Source organism: Nerophis ophidion, linkage group LG02, assembly GCF_033978795.1.
Source record: "Nerophis ophidion isolate RoL-2023_Sa linkage group LG02, RoL_Noph_v1.0, whole genome shotgun sequence".
Taxonomy (NCBI): Eukaryota; Metazoa; Chordata; class Actinopteri; order Syngnathiformes; family Syngnathidae; genus Nerophis; species Nerophis ophidion.
The window spans coordinates 32907915-32928658 of record NC_084612.1 but is presented as its reverse complement, the minus strand read 5'-3'; the positions used below and the strand labels follow the sequence as shown (position 1 = coordinate 32928658).

Sequence of the window (20744 nt, the reverse complement as noted above, 5' to 3'; positions counted from 1 at the left end):
CAAAATTAATGTGACCATACAAAGTACGTTTTCATGGAGGATAGCTATTGCTGCTTCAGATACAAATTACAGAAAGGTAAAATACACATTTATTTTGTTAAAAAGCAAATGAGACCTACAAGTATTTAATAACAACTTTATCAAATAATTTTAGGACCCACTTATCCAATCATATTATCATGATAACGTTTTTATGAAAGCGAATAACTCCCTTTTCTTTTTGCTGTTTCTCTAATGTGCAGCCTAAATCAACAGTGATTAGAGCTGCACATATGAATTGAAGTAAAAAAAAAAAAGAATAAAAAAAAAACCCTCAAAGTATCTATGCCTCACCTGGTGTTTAGTTCACCACACATCACTGGTGGGGCTGCTGTCATTCACTACTGTGCTAATTGTTACTTTGTGTGCATTTTTTTTTGTTTTTTGTTTTTTTAGACTTTTTACAAAATTTGCGAATTTTGCTCACTCATTATGAAATCAAAAAAAGCAATGGACAAGCGGTGTGGGGTTTGACACATTCAGGAAGTGTCCACAGCGTTGTCGACACTGCCACCTCCACCCCCCTTCTGCTGCATGCCAAGAAGTTTAATTTCAAGATAAAAATTGATAACATGTTTATTCCTAATTATTGTAGCGACCTGGCTGTTGAATTTAAGCGTTTTCTGATTTCAAACTGTGAGTGCACCACAGGGCTAGTGACAGTGTGTGTGCATGTAGGAAGGACAGCTGCAAATTAGGACAATTGTTGTTTTGACTTTGTTATTAAACAGAAAGTTAATCCATCCCCCTCTTTTTATGTTAATTTTATATACAATACTGTGTACAGATTTACAAACCCCGTTTCCATATGAGTTGGGAAATTGTGTTAGATGTAAAAATAATTGAAATTCTATGATTTGCAAATCCTTTTCAACCCATATTCAATTGACTATGCTACAAAGACAACATATTTGATGTTCAAACTGATAAACTTGTTTTTTTTGTGCAAATAATCATTACCTTTAGAATTTGATGCCAGCAACACATGAAAAAGAAGTTGGGAAAGATGGCAATAAATAATGATAAAGTTGAGTAATGCTCATCAAACACTTATATGGAACATCCCACAGGTGTGCAGGCTAATTGGGAACAGTTGGGTGCCATGATTGGGTATACAAGAGCTTCCATGAAATGCTAAGTAATTCACAAACAAGGATGGGGCCAGGGTCACCAATTTGTAAGCAAATTGTCGAATAGTTTTAGAACAACATTTCTCAACGAGCTATTGCAAGAAATTTAGGGATTTTACCATCTACGGTCTGTAAAATCCTCAAAAATTTCAGAGATTCTATAGAAATCACTGCACGTAAGTGATGATTTTACGGGCTTTTGATCCCTCAGGCGGTACTGCATCAAAAACCGACATCAGTGTGTAAAGGATATCACCACATGGGCTCAGGAACACTTCATAAAATCACTGTCAGTAACTACAGTTGGTCGCTACATCTGTAAGTGCAAGTTAAAACTCTACTATGCAAAGCCAAACCCATTTATCAACAATATCCTGAAACGCCGCCGGCTTGGCTGGGCCCGAGCTCACCTAAGATGGACTGATGCAAAGTGGAAAAGTGTTCTGTGGTCTGACGAGTCCACATTTCAAATTACATTTGGAAACAGAGGACGTGGTTTCCTCCAGAACAAAGAGGAAAATAACCATTTGGATTGTTATAGGCGCAAAGTTCAAAAGCCAGCATCTGTGATGGTATGGGGGTGTATTGGTGCCCAAGGCATGGGTAACTTACACATCTGTGAAGGCACCATTAATGCTGAAAGGTCCATACAGGTTTTGGAACAATATATGTTGTCATCCAAGCAAAAAAGAGTGTGGGTACTTTCCTGGCCCGCCTGCAGTCCAGACCAGTCTCCCATCGAAAATGTGTGGCGCATTATGAAGCGTATAATACGACAGCGGAGACCCCGGACTGTCTAACAACTGAAACGCTACATAAAACAAGAATGGGAAAGAATTCCACTTTCAAAGCTTCAACAATTAGTTTCCTCAGTTCCCAAACGTTTGAGTGTTGTTAAAAGAAAAGGTGATGTAAGACAGTGGTGAACATGCTCTTTCCCAACTACTTTGGCACGTGTTGCAGCCATGAAATTCTAACTTGATTATTATCCATCCATCCATCCATCATCTTCCGCTTATCCGAGGTTGGGTCGCGGGGGCAGCAGCCTAAGCAGGGAAGCCCAGACTTCCCTATCTCCAGCCACTTCGTCTAGCTCTTCCCGGGGGATCCCGAGGCGTTCCCAGGCCAGCCGGGAGACATAGTCTTCCCAACGTGTCCTGGGTCTTCCCCGTGGCCTCCTACCAGCTGGACGTGCCCTAAACACCTCCCTAGGGAGGCGTTCGGGTATCCTGGCCAGATGCCCGAACCACCTCATCTGGCTCCTCTCCACTTAATTATTATTTGCACAAAAAAAAAAAGTTTATGAGTTTGAACATCAAATATCTTGTCTTTGTAGTGCATTCAACTGAATATGGGTTGAAAAGGATTGGCAAATCATTGTATTCCGTTTATATTTACATCTAACACAATTTCCCAACTCATATGAGAACAGGGTTTGTATATTGGGTTCAAAGTGCACAAACTTTTACTCAAATGTGGACTTTTGTCGTGTCTGGAACCCATTATTCATGTTTACATTGTTTCCTTTGGAGAAATTACTTCAATGTACAAACTCAGTTTGCGAAACTTGTTCAAGAACCATTTAAGTTTGTAAATCAAGGTTCCACTTTAGTATATTTTGTTTGGTACCTTGAGTGAGGACAGCAGATGAGCGATGTCTTTCCCCACAGTACGTGTGCTATGTGCTGCAGTAGGGTAGTTCTGATGAGCCAGTGACAGCCAGTCAGTGATCACGACGTTGACATCCTTAAGATGAGTCTTCAGGATGGAGGATAACTTGAGCACCCAGCTTTCCATCATGCCATTCATCTGAAGAAACGTGCAAAAAAACAAAGTGCTGCCAAAAAAAGGTATTGCACAATCTAATTAAATCAGAAATTCTACCTCAACATAGGTTGTAATAATGCACAGCTTTGAAGGTATTCATTCAACAATACGTTTATTATTGTAGTTGTAGTTTGTAGAAAAGTACTGGATGATACTGTCTAACTACCACCATGTAACACATGTGAAGTGAAGTGAATTATATTTATATAGCGCTTTTTCTCTAGTGACTCAAAGCGCTTTACATAGTGAAACCCAATATCTAAGTTACATTCAAACCAGTGTGGGTGGCACTGGGAGCAGGTGGGTAAAGTGTCTTGCCCAAGGACACAACGGCAGTGACTAGGATGGCGGAAGCGGGAATCGAACCTGCAACCCTCGAGTTGCTGGCACGGCCGCTCTACCAACCGAGCTAAACCGCCCCATATGTAGAATACGTGTGGTATGTGGGCCTCTCCACCAAATCGGGGCCATTGGATAATTTTAACTCTCAAAATAAACTTCAATTTTTGCCTTTTTTCCCAATCTCTCTCAAAATAAACTTCAAATTTTGCCTTTTTCCCCCCAATCTAAATGTTCTTATTATTGTAAGTTCACAGCAAATTACTGGCTAATAATTGCATGACTTTTACAGGTACATATAAGGTAATTTACTGTGAAATATCTTTGCCACAATTTACTCTTACTGCACAGCTGGGGTTTTACAGTTAATTACAATAACGTTACAACTAAAATGCTGTACTTCACAATTGCAATTTATTAGTTAAATACAAAAACATTACAACTAGATGCTGTCACATCACAATTGTAATTTGATAGCAAATTACAATAAAATTACAACTATAAACTTTAACTTTACAGTTATAATTTAATAGTTTATTACTCTAACAACATATCACCACTTACTGTACAAGAGTGTGGAATGTAGTATACAAACCCCTTAAAGGGGAACTGTACTTTTTTTGCAATTTTGCCTTTCGTTCACAATCATTATGAAAGACATAATAAAAAGCATTTTAAATATCAAATACATTTGATCAAGTCTGTTTACAATGGAGCCTATGGGAGCCATTCAATTCTGCCCATAGAGCCCCTAAAAACACATCCAAATACCTCCATTAGGGTTTCATATACATTATGTAAATATATATGTAATGTAGTAACAGGCACGTTTATAACAATTTATGTATTTTGATCATTTTAAGCATACGTGGAGCATTAATTTAAAAAAAAATATATCATGTTTTGTTTCGTTTTTCTTCATCTCTGATTTCTGCTTATTGTAAACTTTGTGACAGCCAACAAACATAATAAAACATCACTTACTGTGCAAAGTCATAGTGTCTCAACGTGTCGAATTATATCCTCAGCCATCTACTTTTCAGGTATGCTGCTTGATGTATGATCTACGTTTGTACAATAAACTTACAGCAGAAGACCACTTGATGTAAACATAGGGACACAAACTGGTGATCACGGCGTCACTATGAATAGTTTGTCTGTGTTACAGATATAATAACAATATCACTAATACTTGGTTAATATTCAAGTCATGAAATGTAAATTACCATGAATTGATGAATGTGGACCCCAACTTAAACAAGTTGAAATACTTATTCGGGTGTTACCATTTAGTGGTCAATTGTACGGAATATGTACTGAACTCTGCAATCTACTAATAAAAGTATCAATCAATCAATCAATCAATCAATCAATTGAGTATTGTTGGCGCTTTTTGAATGGTTATTTATCCGATTTTACAAATTTCCCCCAAAATTGCAGTTCCCCTTTAAAAAACAAATTAGTTTGAGTTAACAGTAATTTGTTGTAATACTGCAGAGGACAATGATTACAATATTTTACTGTGAAATACCAATTCCCATCCATCCCATCCATTTTCTACCGCTTATTCCCTTTCGGGGTCGCGGGGGGCGCTGGCGCCTATCTCAGCTACAATCGGGCGGAAGGCGGGTTACACCCTGGACAAGTCGCCACCTCATCGCAGGGCCTACACAAATAGACAGACAACATTCACACTCACATTCACACACTAGGGCCAATTTTAGTGAAATACCAATTCATTGATGTTAAATATAAGGATTTTGTAATTTTCCCAGTCATTTGTTGAAATGTTACAGTACATTTTTATTACAGTATTTTACTGTGGAAAAATAATGTTAAATGCTGTAATTTCTAGTGTCCCCATATTTTTTGGCCATCTTTGCACTTAATTGCTGCATGAGAATGTCAAAAGTCAGCAGACAAGACAAGCTTTTGTAACTTGTGAAATATCTTTGAAAATGTTTTTTTGTAATTTTCATACCAAATCTTGTATTACAAGAATTGGTTTCAAATGAGAATCGATGCTTAATTCAAGCATCACACTGAGTATCTCAGTCGAATTGTGAGTTGTTGTAAGATTCATTGCCTAAATTTACTGGACTGAGTTTTTGGCATGTAATTAGCAAATACATGACATATAGCCACATTGCATTCATGCTTACAGCATGCTGACAGTAGCACATTACAGTGACAAAAAAAGAGTATTTTAAAAATAAAACAAAAACATCAAAAAAATAATAATTGAGGTAATTGAGTTATAACGACTGCGCTGAAACGTGGGATTAACATGGAAAAAAAACATGTATATATATCCATCCATTTTCTACCGCTTATTCCCTTTTGGGGTCACGGGGGGCGCTGGCGCCTATCTCAGCTATATATATATATATATATATATATATATATATATATATATATATATATATATATATGTTTGTATGTATATATATATATATATACATACAAACATACATACATATATTTATATATATGTCTTGATTGGATTATCCGGAGAATAGTGCTCGATACCGTGGTAGAGCGCAATATGTAGGTGTGGGAAAAAATCACAAGACTACTTCATCTCTACAGATCTGTTTCATGAGGGGTTCCCTCAATCATCAGGAGATTTAGGGAATCATGAGGGAACCCCTCATGAAACAGATCTGTAGAGATGAAGTAGTCTTGTGATTTTTTCCCACACCTACATATATTTATATATATATATATATATATATATATATATATATATATATATATATATATATATATATATATATATATAAATAAATATATGTATGTATGTTTGTATGTATATATATATATATATATATATATATATATATATTTAATTATATATATATATATATATATACATAATATGTTGTCTGTCTATCTGTGTTGGTCCTGCGATGAGGTGGCGACTTGTCCAGGGTGTACCCCGCCTTCTGCCCGATTGTAGCTGAAATAGGCAACAGCACCCCCCGCCACCCCCAAAAAGGAATAAGCGGTAAAAAATGGATGGAATGGATATATATGTATATATATATATATATATATATATATATATATATATATATATATATATATATATATATACACACACACACTTCCAAACAGTATGTCACCATTAAATCTTCATGCAATGTATTCCTGATTGTAGTACTCCTTTAATAAGTAACACACTGTGGTCGTACTTTGCAGTGGTGTAGAACTGCATTGCACCTTGACAGTATTTAGAAGTAGCGCTCAGTACGATGCAGTCCAGTTGTACACCACTGCAACACACGTCTACACCATTGGAAGAATATTTGACAACTCATTAAGTAGTGCAGGTGTAGCCACAGTAACTTCTTTGCTCCCATGCTTCCTATAGCTGCTGGTGAAGTGACCTTACCGACCACCCGTGAGTGATGATGATGAGGGGATTAGTGGTGTTGAAGCCACAGGAGGAGAGGCTGTGCAGCTGCAGAGGGTCCAGTGTGCAGGTGTCGTCCTCCCCCTCCACAAACAGCCTGAAGACTGAACTGCTGACATGAGGCTCTTTCACCTTTAGGGGGCCTCTCTTGTCTGGGACTGCCACATCTCAGGGATCAGACAGCAGAGAAAGACTTTATCTGAAAGTACCACACTGGCGCACGCACTGTCAGCGCTCAGGTGAAGAGTTCCAGAAAATATATAACTGAGTACACATTGATGCAATTATGCGTGAGTAAATAGTGCTGTAGGAATCACAACAATTCCAAAAGTCCATTGGGACTGGGCTGGCGAACGCCTCTTTGGGAGCGCTCTGTTGTGTTTCCAGGTCATGAGGACCTCTTTTTCCAGCCTAAATCACATGTCTTCACTAAAAAGTACTACTCTACTCTCATACAAATGATTTCCCCCATGAAATCCCACATCTTAAAGATCCACCTCCAGCAAAATGTTTCCTTTTTATTGTTTTGATTCATCAAGTGAGCAATGTAATGCTTGTAAGGATTGCAGTGTGACATTACGTTGTTCTACATCAGGGGTCACCAACCGTTTTGAAACCAAGAGCTACTTCTTCGGTAATGATTAATGCAAAGGCCTACCAGTTTGATACATACTTAAATAAATTGCCAGAAATGGCAAATTTGCTCAATTTACCTTTAATAAATAAATCTATATATGTTAAAAAAAAATGGGTATATCTGTCCGTCATTCCGTCGTAAATTTTTTTTCCTTTTACGGAAGGTTTTTTTGTAGAGAATAAATGATGGAAAAAACACTTTATTGAACAGTTGAAAAGAGTACAAAACAGGAAAAAAATGAAAATAAAATTTCGAAACATATTTTATCTTCAATTTCGACTCTTTAAAATTCAAAATTCAACCGAAAAAAAGAAGAGAAAAACTAGCTAATACGAATCTTTTTGAAAAAATAAAAAAAATAATTAATGGAACATCATTAGTAATTTTTCCTGATTAAGATTAATTTTAGAATTTTGATGACATGTTTTAAATAGGTTAATATCCAATCTGCACTTTGTTATAATATATAACAAATTGGACCAAGCTATATTTCTAACAAAGACAAATCATTATTTCTTCTAGATCTTCCAGAACAAACATTTTAAAATAAATTCAAAAGACTTTGAAACAAGATTTAAATTTGATTCTAAAGATTTTCTAGATTTGCCAGAATATTTCTTTTGAATTTTAATCAAAATAAGTTTGAAGAAATATTTCACAAATATTCTTCGTCCAAAAAAAAGAAGCTAAAATGAAGAATTAAATTAAAATGTATTTATTATTCTTTACAATTAAAAAAAACAAAAAAAAAAACTTAAACATTGATTTAAATTGTCAGGAAAGAAGAGGAAGGAATTTAAAAGGTAAAAAGGTATATGTGCTTAAAAATCCTAAAATCGTTTTTAAGGTTGTATTTTTATTTCTAATATTGTCTTTCTGAAAGTTTTAAGAAGCAAATTTTAAAAAATTATGAATTTATTTAAACAAGTGAAGACCAAGTATTTAAAATATTTTCTTGGATTTTCAAATTTTATTTGAGTTTTGTCTCTCTTAGAATTAAAAATGTTGAGCAAAGTGAGACCAGCTTGCTAGTAAATAAATACAATTTAAAAAATAGAGGCAGCTCAATGGTAAGTGCTGCGATTTACGCTATTTTTAGAACAGGCCAGCGAGCTACTCATCTGGTCCTTACGGGCTACCTGGTGCCCGCGGGCACCGCATTGGTGACCCCTGTTCTACATAATGCTACAGTTTATCATCACAAAGTTTTTAAATACACTACTGCAAACTTGGCCCCTCACAGTCTTCCAGAAAATGTGACAGGCCTTTGTTTGCTGTGCATATGACAACAGAACACATTTTATGAAAATGATTTGCTTTTAGTTTGATTAATTAATTAAAAAACTGGGAATTTAGTCGCAAGAATATTATTGTTAAATGAGAGTGGTTGTGTTTTCCCTTTAAAAACTAATACAGTACAGTAATACACTGTCAAATCAACTAGATTATACAGTATGTTTAAAAAAAATTGCCATTTGGAAAAAAAGCGGTACCATTATTCTATTTACATTAATGCAAGGTGAAAACAACGATTTAATGGTAAAAATCTTGCAACTTAATCACTAGAATTTTACCGTAAAATTAACACTTGTACCAATTTTCCTTTAACAGTAATGTACTCTAAGAACTACATTTTTCTATAAAATACTGGTAACTCGGTCACCAAAATTTTGCAGTAAAAAAGGTAAACATTTTTTCATTTATAGTAATCCAGTGTAAACTTACTGTTTATAGATTTTAAAGAGGAAAAATCTGGTAACTTAGTTGTTTGAGTTTGCTGTAAAAATAAAAGTAGCTGTTTTTTCATTTATAATAATAATGTACTGTAAAAATTACTAGATTTTAAAGTAGAAAATTGGCAACACAGAACATTACCGTAAAACACCGGTGGTGTCAGAGAGGAGAACTCCTAGCCATTATGGACAACACCTCCCACCCACTACACTCAGACCTTGCAGAGAGAATGAGCACGTTCAGTGGAAGGCTCAGACTCCCAAAATGTAACAAGGAACGACACAGGAGGTCCTTCATACCGACAGCCATCAGACTGTATAATGCATATGTTCCTTGACTGCACTTAGATGTAGAATATATGTAGAATATATTTATATTATTCATATATTATATATCATATATATAATATAGTATATCATTTATTATTATCATTGTCTATTGTGAGCGATCTGTGGTGCTGAATTTCCCAAGGGATCAATAAAGTACATTCTATTCTGTTCTAAAAGTAACAGTGGTAAAAAAATGTCATTTATAGTAGATGCATTTACACTGTAAAAACGACTACATCTAGATTTCACAATAACAGTTGGCAACTTAATTGCCTGAAATAATTAATTATTTTATTTTTACATGTTATTTCATCTAAAAAAATCTCTAAGTACTTGCTTATATGTTCATTAAACAACCTAAACTTAAAACAACAATACAATCGTTTTTAGGACAGGACCTAATTATTTTAACAAGACAAAGTTTGTAGAACATTTTTAGAAAAGAGTTAGCATTACTACCACAGCTGCCAGAGTGCATCTGGAAAGTATTTACAGTGATTCACGTTTTCCACATTTTGTCATGTTACAGCCTTATTCCAAAATGGAATAAATTATGTTTTGTCCTCAAAATTCTACAGACAATACCTTATAATGACAATGTGAGAAGTTGTTTTATTTTTTTTATTTGAAAATGTATTAAAAAAGAAAATAAATTATATGTACAGAAGTATTTACTCAAGTACTTCGTTGATGCACCTTTGACAGCAATTACAGCCTCAAGTCTTTTTGAATAGGATGCCACAAGCTGCCGAGGCTGAACCAATCAGTGGCCACAATACTGAACAGTATTCTATAATAATAATAATAATAATGGATTACATTTATATTGCGCTTTTCTATTATTAAATACTCAAAGTGCTCACAGAGAAGTGGGAACCCATCATTCATTCACACTTGGTGGTGGTAAGCTACATCTGTAGCCACAGCTGCCCTGGGGTAGACTGACGGAAGCGTGGCTGCCAGTTTGCGCCTACGGCCCCTCCGACCACCACCAATCATTCATTCATCATTCATTCACCAGTGTGAGCGGCACAGGGGGCAAGGGTGAAGTGTCCTGCCCAAGGACACAACGGCAGCGATTTGGATGTCAATAGGCGAACCTGCAACCCTCAGGTTTCTGGCACGGCCGCTCTACCAACTAAGCCCCTTAATTAGTTTGGTCTCCTCCAGTGGACAATACTACTGTAATATTGATATATTTTTTACTTAATTTAGCTATATTTATGCCTTAAAATACCGAATTTAGACCAGAAATGTTTTAGGATATGCTTTGAATTGTTTAAATTCCAAATCCGGAATATTTGAAGAATGTGGCGAGGGATGGCCGTCACTCTTAACTGAACACGTTGCTTCTTTTTTTGAAAAACAAAATGTCACTATGCTGTATAATGTCACATTTGGAGTAGGAAGACCAGAAACTTGGCGAATAACTCAAGTTAGCCAGCTAGCTGACTAACTGCCGCCAAGCTGAAGCAGAGTGACCATCAAGACAAAGCAAATAAATAAAGACGCCAGTCAGCAATGAGTTTGACAGGTGTGCAATCCCGCACTCTGGCATCAATTGGCTTAGCCTGTGGCAAATAAATAAAGACGCCAGTCAGCAATGAGTTTGACAGGTGTGCAATCCCGCACTCTGGCATCAATTGGCTTAGCCTGTGGCAAACTGGTGTCAATGGACTCCATTGACATTTTACAAAATATTTCTTATTGTCACGGTAATAGAAATATGGGACAACTGTCAGGAAAACGCATGGCTGCCGTTTTGTTACCCCAAGATGCAGGAACAAGGAGAGATGAGAGCAGGTAAGATGACTTTAATTATCATCAAACAAAAACACGAAGCAGTCTTGCAAACAGAAGTTCCAAACAGAGAATTATCTTTGAGCACTGAGGAGTGCTCAAGTGAAAACATTAATAGACATATGTTGATTGGCAGCCGGTGTGGACCGGCTGCCAATCAACGGCAGGTGAGGAGAAAACAGTGCTCCGCGGAACAAACAGGAAATTTAACAAAATAAGAGCACTGATGGGAAGTAAATACAAAAACAATGAAAACCAACAGAAATGAAGTGACTGATCGTCACAACAACGTCCCTTTTTCAGCTAAAAATGGGGATGTACACTTTTGTTTATAAATACGGGAGGATTCTAGGGTAGTGATCTTCATATGACTTTATATATAAATTCATATAAACATATAAATTAATCTAAATTACAACACTTTTGTGGACCAGCCAGGACACTTTCAATAGTCCTAGCACTCCTACCAATTTGTTACATTATGTTTGTACAAACTTTACTGCACATTAAAGATGATAAATGTTTCTTTTCCAGACATGAAGTTTTAACCCACACCAAATTGTGTTATTAAAATTGCGACACAGTTGTAAAATGAAGAAAATTAAAAATTATGACTCGTTATTGTTTTAAGCTGACTAGAGATATTTATTTTCCTTTCAGCACAGGCAGCACAATGTAGATTACATTAGTGGCTTGATACATTTTCAGATGTGAAGTAGAAACAGGAACACAGAATGTCAGATCTATATATTTTTTTTGCATCAGTAAATAATGTCAAAACATCTAAAACACGCATCCTGAGTTTTCAAAGTTTTTTTTTTTAAGAACTTAACTTTGCAACGCTGCACAGCCACAAAAGTTAAATATATATTTTCTGAGTTTGTGTCGAAACACAATATTTTTTATTTAAGAACACAACATTAGTACGATGTTTTTAATTATTTTCTTTGTATTTTGTATTTGTATTTTTTGTGTAAAAAAAAAGTAAAATTTGACATGTCATTGTGCTGCTAAAATTGTGTGTGCCTTCAAAAACACAACATTAAGTACACTGACAAAATCTAAAGTCATTTAATGTAACAATCAAATATAATACCCAAACACAGATTTTCTCATTTTTGATTTTCATGATGTAAAGTAAACATGTTTAATAACCATGTACAAAATAGGTGAACATTTATTATTGAGGAAATATGAGTATAAATAGTTTATAATATTATAGTTACTTTACTTAGCTTACACAGGAGGGATTGCATACTAGAAGCAGCTCTCTGTAGTGCAAACTGCTATCACAATAAATGAAAGACTAACAGTAAACTGATAATGTATTAGATACTGTTTATTACTTTTGTGCCATAAACTTGACTCACATTGTTCCACTCACCTGCTCTATTTCCTTTAGCTTTTCTTCCCTGTGCCATGTGACACGTTAACAGCAGGCAGCACAGCACTTTGAGTACAGCCATGGCGTCACACACACACACTCGCAGACACACACGCTCTCACAAATAAAAGAAGGCCCTCTAAGCGACACTCCTTGTTGCAGTGATGTCTACTTCTAATGGGTCAATCTAGTCCGGAATCCAGGGTCACGTCGACTTAGAGCACACTGTACTTTACCGTACAAAACAGCAGGAGGACAACAGGTAACTACTTGTCAATAAGGTACACAGGACTGGGCCAGTGCTGATTGGCCTAAGGCCAGCACATGGAGATCGAACGTGTTGTGCAATAGCAGCGGAGTGAACAGTGGGGAGGGAATTTGGTGCAACGTACAAGGGAACCAAAAACCCCACCTGCTCGCTACTACATGTACGACACAAGTATCTATTACTGTATTTTACTGTGGAAAGAAACTACCCAAATACTTTTTTTTTTAAAGACCTTTATTTTGATCTTTGAGGTCACTTAAAATATTCCAATATTGACTTTCATCTTGTAGTAATCTGCTGGTTTATATAGTAGGTGACTTAAAACTAAATCATCCATCCGAGTGGGGTTAAATTGCATTTATTCTTTACTTATGGGACATTCTACACAGTTGGTTCCATTTGCCTGTTAAAACTCTCTCTAAAGAAACAAACTATTGTATTTTTTTTTAATCTAAATGTAATATATTAACATATTAAACTATTTAACCCTTGTGTATTTTTCATATTGTTGTTACTCAGTCAGCGTGTGTGGGTCTGATGGATCCTTTGCATTTTGTGGCTTTTAATGCCTCACAATCAAACACTTTTATATTAAAATACTGAACAGATGTTTACCTTAACACAATAGACATCTGTTCAATATGTTGTTGCAATATTGTTTGTCAACACTGTCTGCTCTCATTTTCTCGCACATTTGACCCTCTGATGTTCTGTGTACCTACACTCTGTCCTCCTTCTGTCTAGGCCTGTTCTGTGTGTGTGTGTGTGTGTGTGGGGGGGGGGGGGGGTATGGTGTGTGGTCATTACATATGTATTCTGATATATGTTCTTCACAGAAAATGAGCCAAAGTCAGTGAGTCTCAGTTTGAAAAATTAATTAATTGTATCATTTTTCTTTTGATAAAAAATTAAAACGGTTCCCATCTAGAGTGGAGGGGGGCGGGGGGGTTATAATAGCATAGAAGAAAAGTTATCTACATGTTTTACTTTTGAATATCATCGCGCATAACTGTGGTGCATTCACGGAACCCCAGATTTAAAGTACCGTATTTTTCGGACTATAAGGCTCATTAAAGGGGTTGTATAATGATTTTTTTCTAAATTGAAAACAGTTCCTTGTGGTCTCCATAACATGTGATGGTGGTCAAAATGTTGCCAAAATTATGTTTTACAGACCATCTTCAAGTCCCTTTCTGACCGTTGCTTCAGGATGCGCCGTTTTGTGGGCGGTCTTATTTAAGTGCCTCCACTTCGGCAGCGCCTTCTCCCATTCCTCTTTGTTCTACCGGTGTAGCGAGTAAGTACAGGAGTCGAAGATGTGTCAAAAGATGGAGCTACTTGTTTTAATGACATTCAGACTTTACTTCAATAACAGAGCAGCATCTCCTCATCCTTGCCTCGCTAATGCAACAATAACAACGATGGAAATGTGTCCCGTGAAAAAACGTCTGACCCTCTAATAACTAAAGTTCTGTGGGGGAATTATGTAAACCCGCTACACCCGTAGTTTTTAGCACTTTCATAGCGAGACTACTGACAGATAACAAGTTAGAACTTTATGCTACTTTATACTAAAAATGGGAACAGCAGAGGATGAATGCCCCACAACACAAGGATAGATAAAAAGAAGAATCTTATCGACTATTGACTACGGTGTCATTACAGACTACAATGGCGGACCCGCGCCAATTTTCAGGACTTATGCAGATCCCAAATACACCTCGGCATGTACCTGAAGGTAAGACAAGTTGGTTTTGCATAATATTGAGAAACAGAATGCCAGGTAATATGTCTGCTAATAGGTGCTTATACACACACCATAATAATACTCGTATGTTGAGGAGTATGTAGCTGGTAGTCGTAATGGTCTGACAATCCATCAAGCGATGCGGCTTCATAGTTCACCAAAGTTGTACAAAAACATGTTGACAGATATTCTATATTTTCAATGGAACATTTAAAGTTTTGGTGTTGTTTACTGGTGTCATCTTGCAGTATACACGTAACTCTTATGTGTGACTGACATCTACTGGTCACACTTATCATTACACTATGTATCAAATAAAATAGCTTTGAGGTCGGTATGCACAACAAAAATTATTCCGTACGTTAGGTGCACCCGGTTATAAGACCCACTGTTGATTTTTGAGAAAATGGAAGTATTTTAAGTGAGGTTTATAGTCCGAAAATACGATACACTAGTCTTTAAAGACAGTGGGAGAATTAACTCTCAGGAGATACAATATAAATAATACAATTAAAATACTAATGATGTATTATTATGATTTGTATTATCGACTCATGATAATTCTATGTTTATCAAATAATCACTACCTCACACTCTTTAAGTAAAGGAACACTTTAAAGATTAGGTAATTTAAAAATGACAGGTTATATAATTATTTAAATCCATGTTCTAGCAACTTTTATATTAAATTTGTTGGAATTCTTTTTTTCCCAAACAACACCAAAATATTTAGGGGGAGTTTAGCTAGATACTGTATTTTCTTGATATGTTAATCCTATCGTTAAAAATTAAAAAACTTAATTAGAGCCCCTCTTAAAGGGGAACTGCACTTTTGGGGGGATTTTGCCTATCATTCACAATCATTATGAGAGACTATTTTTCTTTTTTCATTGTAACATATACAAATTGGGTCGTTCCAGGTGATTAGCAATGCAGTTAATGAGCTCAATTCCACCTTTAAATCACTTCAAAATGCATTCAAAAACAGTCAACAATACTTCATTTACATTCCATAACTCGTATAATACCCAAGCTTTAGCAACATTGTTATTGTAAGAGCGAACACTGAGGAACTCGTTTTTTTTTTTTTTTTAGCCTAGTAACACATCGGCATGCTACAATATTAGCCGTAAAAGCTAACTACGGCAAGAGATAAATTACCTTCTACATCAACACAAAACGTGTTTGAGTTTGTAATGAACAACGCTGCGATACGACACTAGTTTGTATTGACTGAAAAACATGAACACTCATATTACAGTATCTGTAAACTATTAGCCAACATTTCAAGTTTTGTTTGTACACAGCGAGCCAGACAGCGTATGTACTGTAGTTGTCCTAACACGAATGGTGTGCTGCGTGTATTATGATCAAAATTAACGTGACTCACTCAATGGACAGTCGTTTGTCTGGTCCAGCTGGCCTGGGTCGTCTCCTGTTGTTTTGGGTAAGCACTCCATTTATGTTGAAATAGCTTGGCTCCAAGTTCTATATTTATAGTGTCAAAATTGCTTCATCCCCTTCTCCCACCAACGTCTCAGTTTTCCTTCATGCTCAAGTCTATAAGCAGCAGTATATTTAGCTTCGAAAGTATAAGGTTGTGAATCCTCATTTGTTAAAAAATAGTTGTCTGTGTGGTCTGTTACCAAGTCTGCCATGGTCAGAACATACACACACATGGTCGATTCTGTCTTTGCAATGGATGGGCTAAAGGGGAAGTGACGTATGCCGCAAAGCAAAGCAGCACATTTGTAGTTTTTTGTGTGGCGGGGTTCCTGGCACCCTCCTCAATGTCGTTAAGTGCCAGCAAAAGCGATACAGGCACCCTCAGGCCGTGAGCGAGGTGAAGTGAAGTGAATTATATTTATACAGCGCTTTTCTATAGTGAGTCAAAGCGCTTTACATTGTGAAACCCAATATCTAAGCTACATTTTTAAACCAGTGTGTGGCACTGGGAGAAGGTGGGTAAAGTGTCTTGCCCAGGGACACAATGGCAGTGACTAGGATGGCAGAAATGGGGATCGAACCTGGAACCCTCAAGCTGCTCTACCAACAGAGCTATACCACCCCCCGAGGTGTCATTCAATTAGTTGTAAGTCCATGTATTGTCCCAAATCTTATGATCATATTTTATGAAGGTTGAAAAGTTACTTAGGGCTGCTTTAAGGTTTTTACATGTGTTTTAAAATCTGGTTTTAACCAAATCCTTGCAATAAAAGTTTTTTTTTTTGCATCTAAACATTCCAATAGTGTGTGTATGAGGCGGGTACTTTGAGTTTAAGGCAGGGTGGGGGCCCCTTTAGGAGTCGTGTGTATATTGGCCCAGAATTTGGTGCTATGCCCCCGGGTCTATCTCAAGCAAATATTTATTTTTCGTAACAAAAGTAACTGATAAATCATTTGGGTAACAGGACTGAAAGTAACAGGTGTGCGTTTTAGCATAGAATTAGCAAATACAGTACATACTAGTTTCCTACGATCAGATTATTGAACATATTACGACATTTACGCTTATAGCATGTCAACGCTAAGCACATTCTAACGCAGACCTGGGCAAATTAAGGCCCGGGAGCCATGTGCGGCCTGTTGAGTTTTTCAATCCAGCCCGCCGTACATTCCTAAATAATTTTTTTAGATTTTTAAGTTGGATAGTGTAACTGCGTCTATGATGTGCAGTGATGTTTTATAACGACTGTAAGTCTTCAACTATACAAAGTATTTTAATGCTTGAAATTTGCGCTTATGGATGATGTACTAGTTACTATGGTCATCTAATTAGTTGCTATGGTCATCTACGTCACAGCAGCTCAGACGAGGCACCAAGCAGTGTGAGCGAGAAGCGTTTCCACAGACGCGAACGGAGATTTTCACAACAAAGTTCTAAAGCGGATTCGAAGGTCCTGAGTAGTCAGGGTTCAATCCCGGGCTCGGGATCTTTCTGTGTGGAGTTTGCATGTTCTCCCCGTGAATGCGTGGGTTCCCTCCAGGTACTCCGGCTTCCTACCACTTCCAAAGACATGCACCTGGGGATAGGTTGATTGGCAACATTAAATGGGCCCTAGTGTGTGAATGTGAGTGTGAATGTTGTCTGTCTATCTGTGTTGGCCCTGCGATGAGGTGGCGACTTGTCCAGGGTGTACTCCGCCTTCCGTCCGATTGTAGCTGAGATAGGCACCAGCGCCCCCCGCGACCACAAAGGGAATAAGCGGTAGAAAATGGATGGATGGATGGATGGATGGAAGTTCTTAAGCTTAGTGATATATACAATAGAATATAATACAATACAAAGTACTTTATTGATCCCTATAAGAAATTCAGCAAATATCAGATGTATCAGATTTTAAGTGGGTTTATTTTGAACCCTTTGCGTTCATGTTTCACTATTTGTTGCATTTCTGTTGCGTTTCACTTGATTGTAAAATATGTCGATCGAAAGGGGTGTGACGTTCATGTGTTGTCAATATTCAGTGTTTTACCCTTCATAGAAAAATAAAAAATTCCATTACGTTTTTTAAGGTGGTCTGTCATAACGTTTTTAGCATTCAATCAGACATTATTGTGAGGTTTTGTATTAGTGTTCCTAAAAATCAGATATAGCGGCCCCCGGACACATTTTTTTCTCTAAATTTGGCCCCAGAGTCAAAATAACAGCCCAGGTCTGTTCTAACGGTTCAACAAAATATCAAGTAAGTAATTTAGGGAACATGACTGCTGAGATTTTAATAGTATTAATGTGGAATCATTTGTTCACATTTAAAGGGGACTTATGATGAACTTGGTCTTTTTTGGCTTATAAATGTTGTTACAATGTCGGATACTCGTGTCAAACAATGGCAAATCATCACATGATAAGGTTCGTGCATTTTAGCATGAGCTTGTACGCAGTTTTGGATACTTCTGTGTGAAGTGGATGTACTTATTTTCACATTTATTATTTTCATTTAACCTTGCCTTGCACAAAAAACAATTTGCAACATACAGTGACAAAAATTCTGTTAAAACATTTTCAAGCAGAGCCTGAATCCATTGGAGAGTTTGCAGGTGTACCTAATGGGATGACCAGATGACCACCGCTTGTCCCTTTCGGGGTCACAAGGGTTGCTGGAGCCTATCTCAGCTGCATTCGGGCGGAAGGCGGCGTACACCCTGGACAAGTCGCCACCTCATCGCAGGGCCAACACAGATAGACAGACAACATTCACACTCACATTCACACACTAGACCAGTAATTTTTAAACTGTGGTACGTGGGCTCCGCCGTACGCTAAAGAATCACTTGCTTAAAAGTACATTGTTTTATTTTCCTATATTTAAACACAGTGTTACTGTTCAAACAATGTGTGATATGTTTCAGTGGCCAAAATGTTAAATATACTTGTTGAATAAAACCCTTGCCTTGTTGTAATTAATACTTAGATGTATTACACTACTGTATTTTAATGTTGGTCATTATGGTGATACTTGGAGATCCAAGTGTTTTCTAAGGTGCTACTTGGTGAAAAAAGTTTGGTAACCACTGATCTCAACCAAAAGGAAGTGTTTTAAATGTAGTGCAAAATAATCATAGATCCTCTTCAAACTGTTTCTTCTAACATTGTCCTTTTCCTTTTCAGTTAGTAATGTCCTGATTCTTCTTTTATATGTTCTGATACGGGCCAAGCAAATCACATTTTTCAAATGTGCCAGGGCCGTTAAAAAAAAAAACAATTCATTTTTTATCTCTCGTTATCATTACGTTTATGTATTGTTGCATTTGAACTACTGTATTGTTGATAATAGAGGAAAATTACTGGTATTGTTCATTATCAATAGAGCTATTTTCTATTGGTATTTGTAATGCTCCATTTATAGTGTAAAAATGCTCGTTGTCATTTTTGTATTATTATTTATTTCGCTTACTGCTTCTTTGCTATCACTTTTACCATCATTTGTTGATATCGTATGTGCTGATGTTTTTCTATTGTTGTCGTTGTTATTGTTGTTTTTGTCTCTCTGTCTAATCCCCCTCTTATCCCCACAATTCCCCCTCTGTCTTCCTTTTTTTTCTCTTTCTATCCCCTCCTACTCCGGCCCGGCTACACCAAATAATATAAAGACATTTAATAAAGTCAAATTCAAATAAGGCAACAAGAGAAGTATCCTACACTTCTCTTTTGTAAAATAACTCTGAACAACCGATATGGGCATCTACATCAACTATGATTTGCCTGAGAAGCTGGACAGGACAAATAAAAATAAATAAAAATAAAATAATAAATAAACCAAAATCAAGTTGTAGGCAATAAACGATCCCTCGACATGAATTTGGACAACTCCTGTAACCTCTCTTATGGTCAAAAGTCATTGGACATAACAGTAAGTTATCTAGATAGAATCTTTATTCACTTCAAAAACTCAAATGGTGTCTTAAAAAGACATGTTGGATGAATTCAAATGTGTGGGATCAGTTTAGGGTAGAACCCTGAACTCACTCCTATGGAAGCTGTGCTCTGCGGTGTAATAGCCGCATAGTGTTGTGGTGAGGCAGCAAATTCATGCGACCTTTTCACTGGATTATTGCCAAGTTAGGTCACTGAATTATCTTTTTGTGCAACGGCAATGCCCGCATTTGTACCTTTTTTTTTTTTCTCTCCCAAGGACCAATGACCCAAATTAAACAGACCAAATGACTATTTGATCCACCTGCTCCTTTTGCAAGTGTAACTCTGAACACATGTTTTGAAAAGGTCAAGCGCAGTGTTTATGTATCACATTTATCCGGAGCGAAAGAGTTAATGTACTGTATGCTGAATATGTGATGTCACATCAGCAGGTTGGTTCCAGAAAACATTATCAACCTTTGCTTTGTGTGTGTGTGGGTGCGTGCATGTACGTGCATGGCCGTATTCCCAGAAAGCTATGGACTGGAAGGCCAGACTTCTCCATTCAGTACGCTGTCAAAAAAAGACAGTATATTTCACAATAAAACACTGGCAGCTCAGTCGTCTGAATTTAACAGTTGGAAAAAAAAGCGGTACCATTTTCTCATTTACGGTAATGTCCTGTAAAGACAACTACAGATTTTACAGTAAAAAATTGGCAACTCAGTTGCCAGAA

General features: G+C 36.7%; 1 protein-coding gene across 1 annotated transcript in view; it reads right to left on the bottom strand.

Moving 5' to 3' along the window:
• Window positions 1-13555, bottom strand: part of lipca (lipase, hepatic a) — a 31386-nt gene extending 17831 nt beyond the window's left edge. The window contains exons 1-3 of the mRNA XM_061881989.1: window positions 12635-13555; window positions 6730-6917; window positions 2799-2978 (exon numbers count right to left, since the gene is read on the bottom strand). Of these exons, the coding sequence (XP_061737973.1) occupies window positions 2799-2978; window positions 6730-6917; window positions 12635-12716 (450 nt within the window). The 5' untranslated portion in view covers window positions 12717-13555. The remainder of the gene's footprint in view (window positions 1-2798; window positions 2979-6729; window positions 6918-12634) is intronic.
• Between the last annotated feature and the right edge of the window lie 7189 nt (window positions 13556-20744).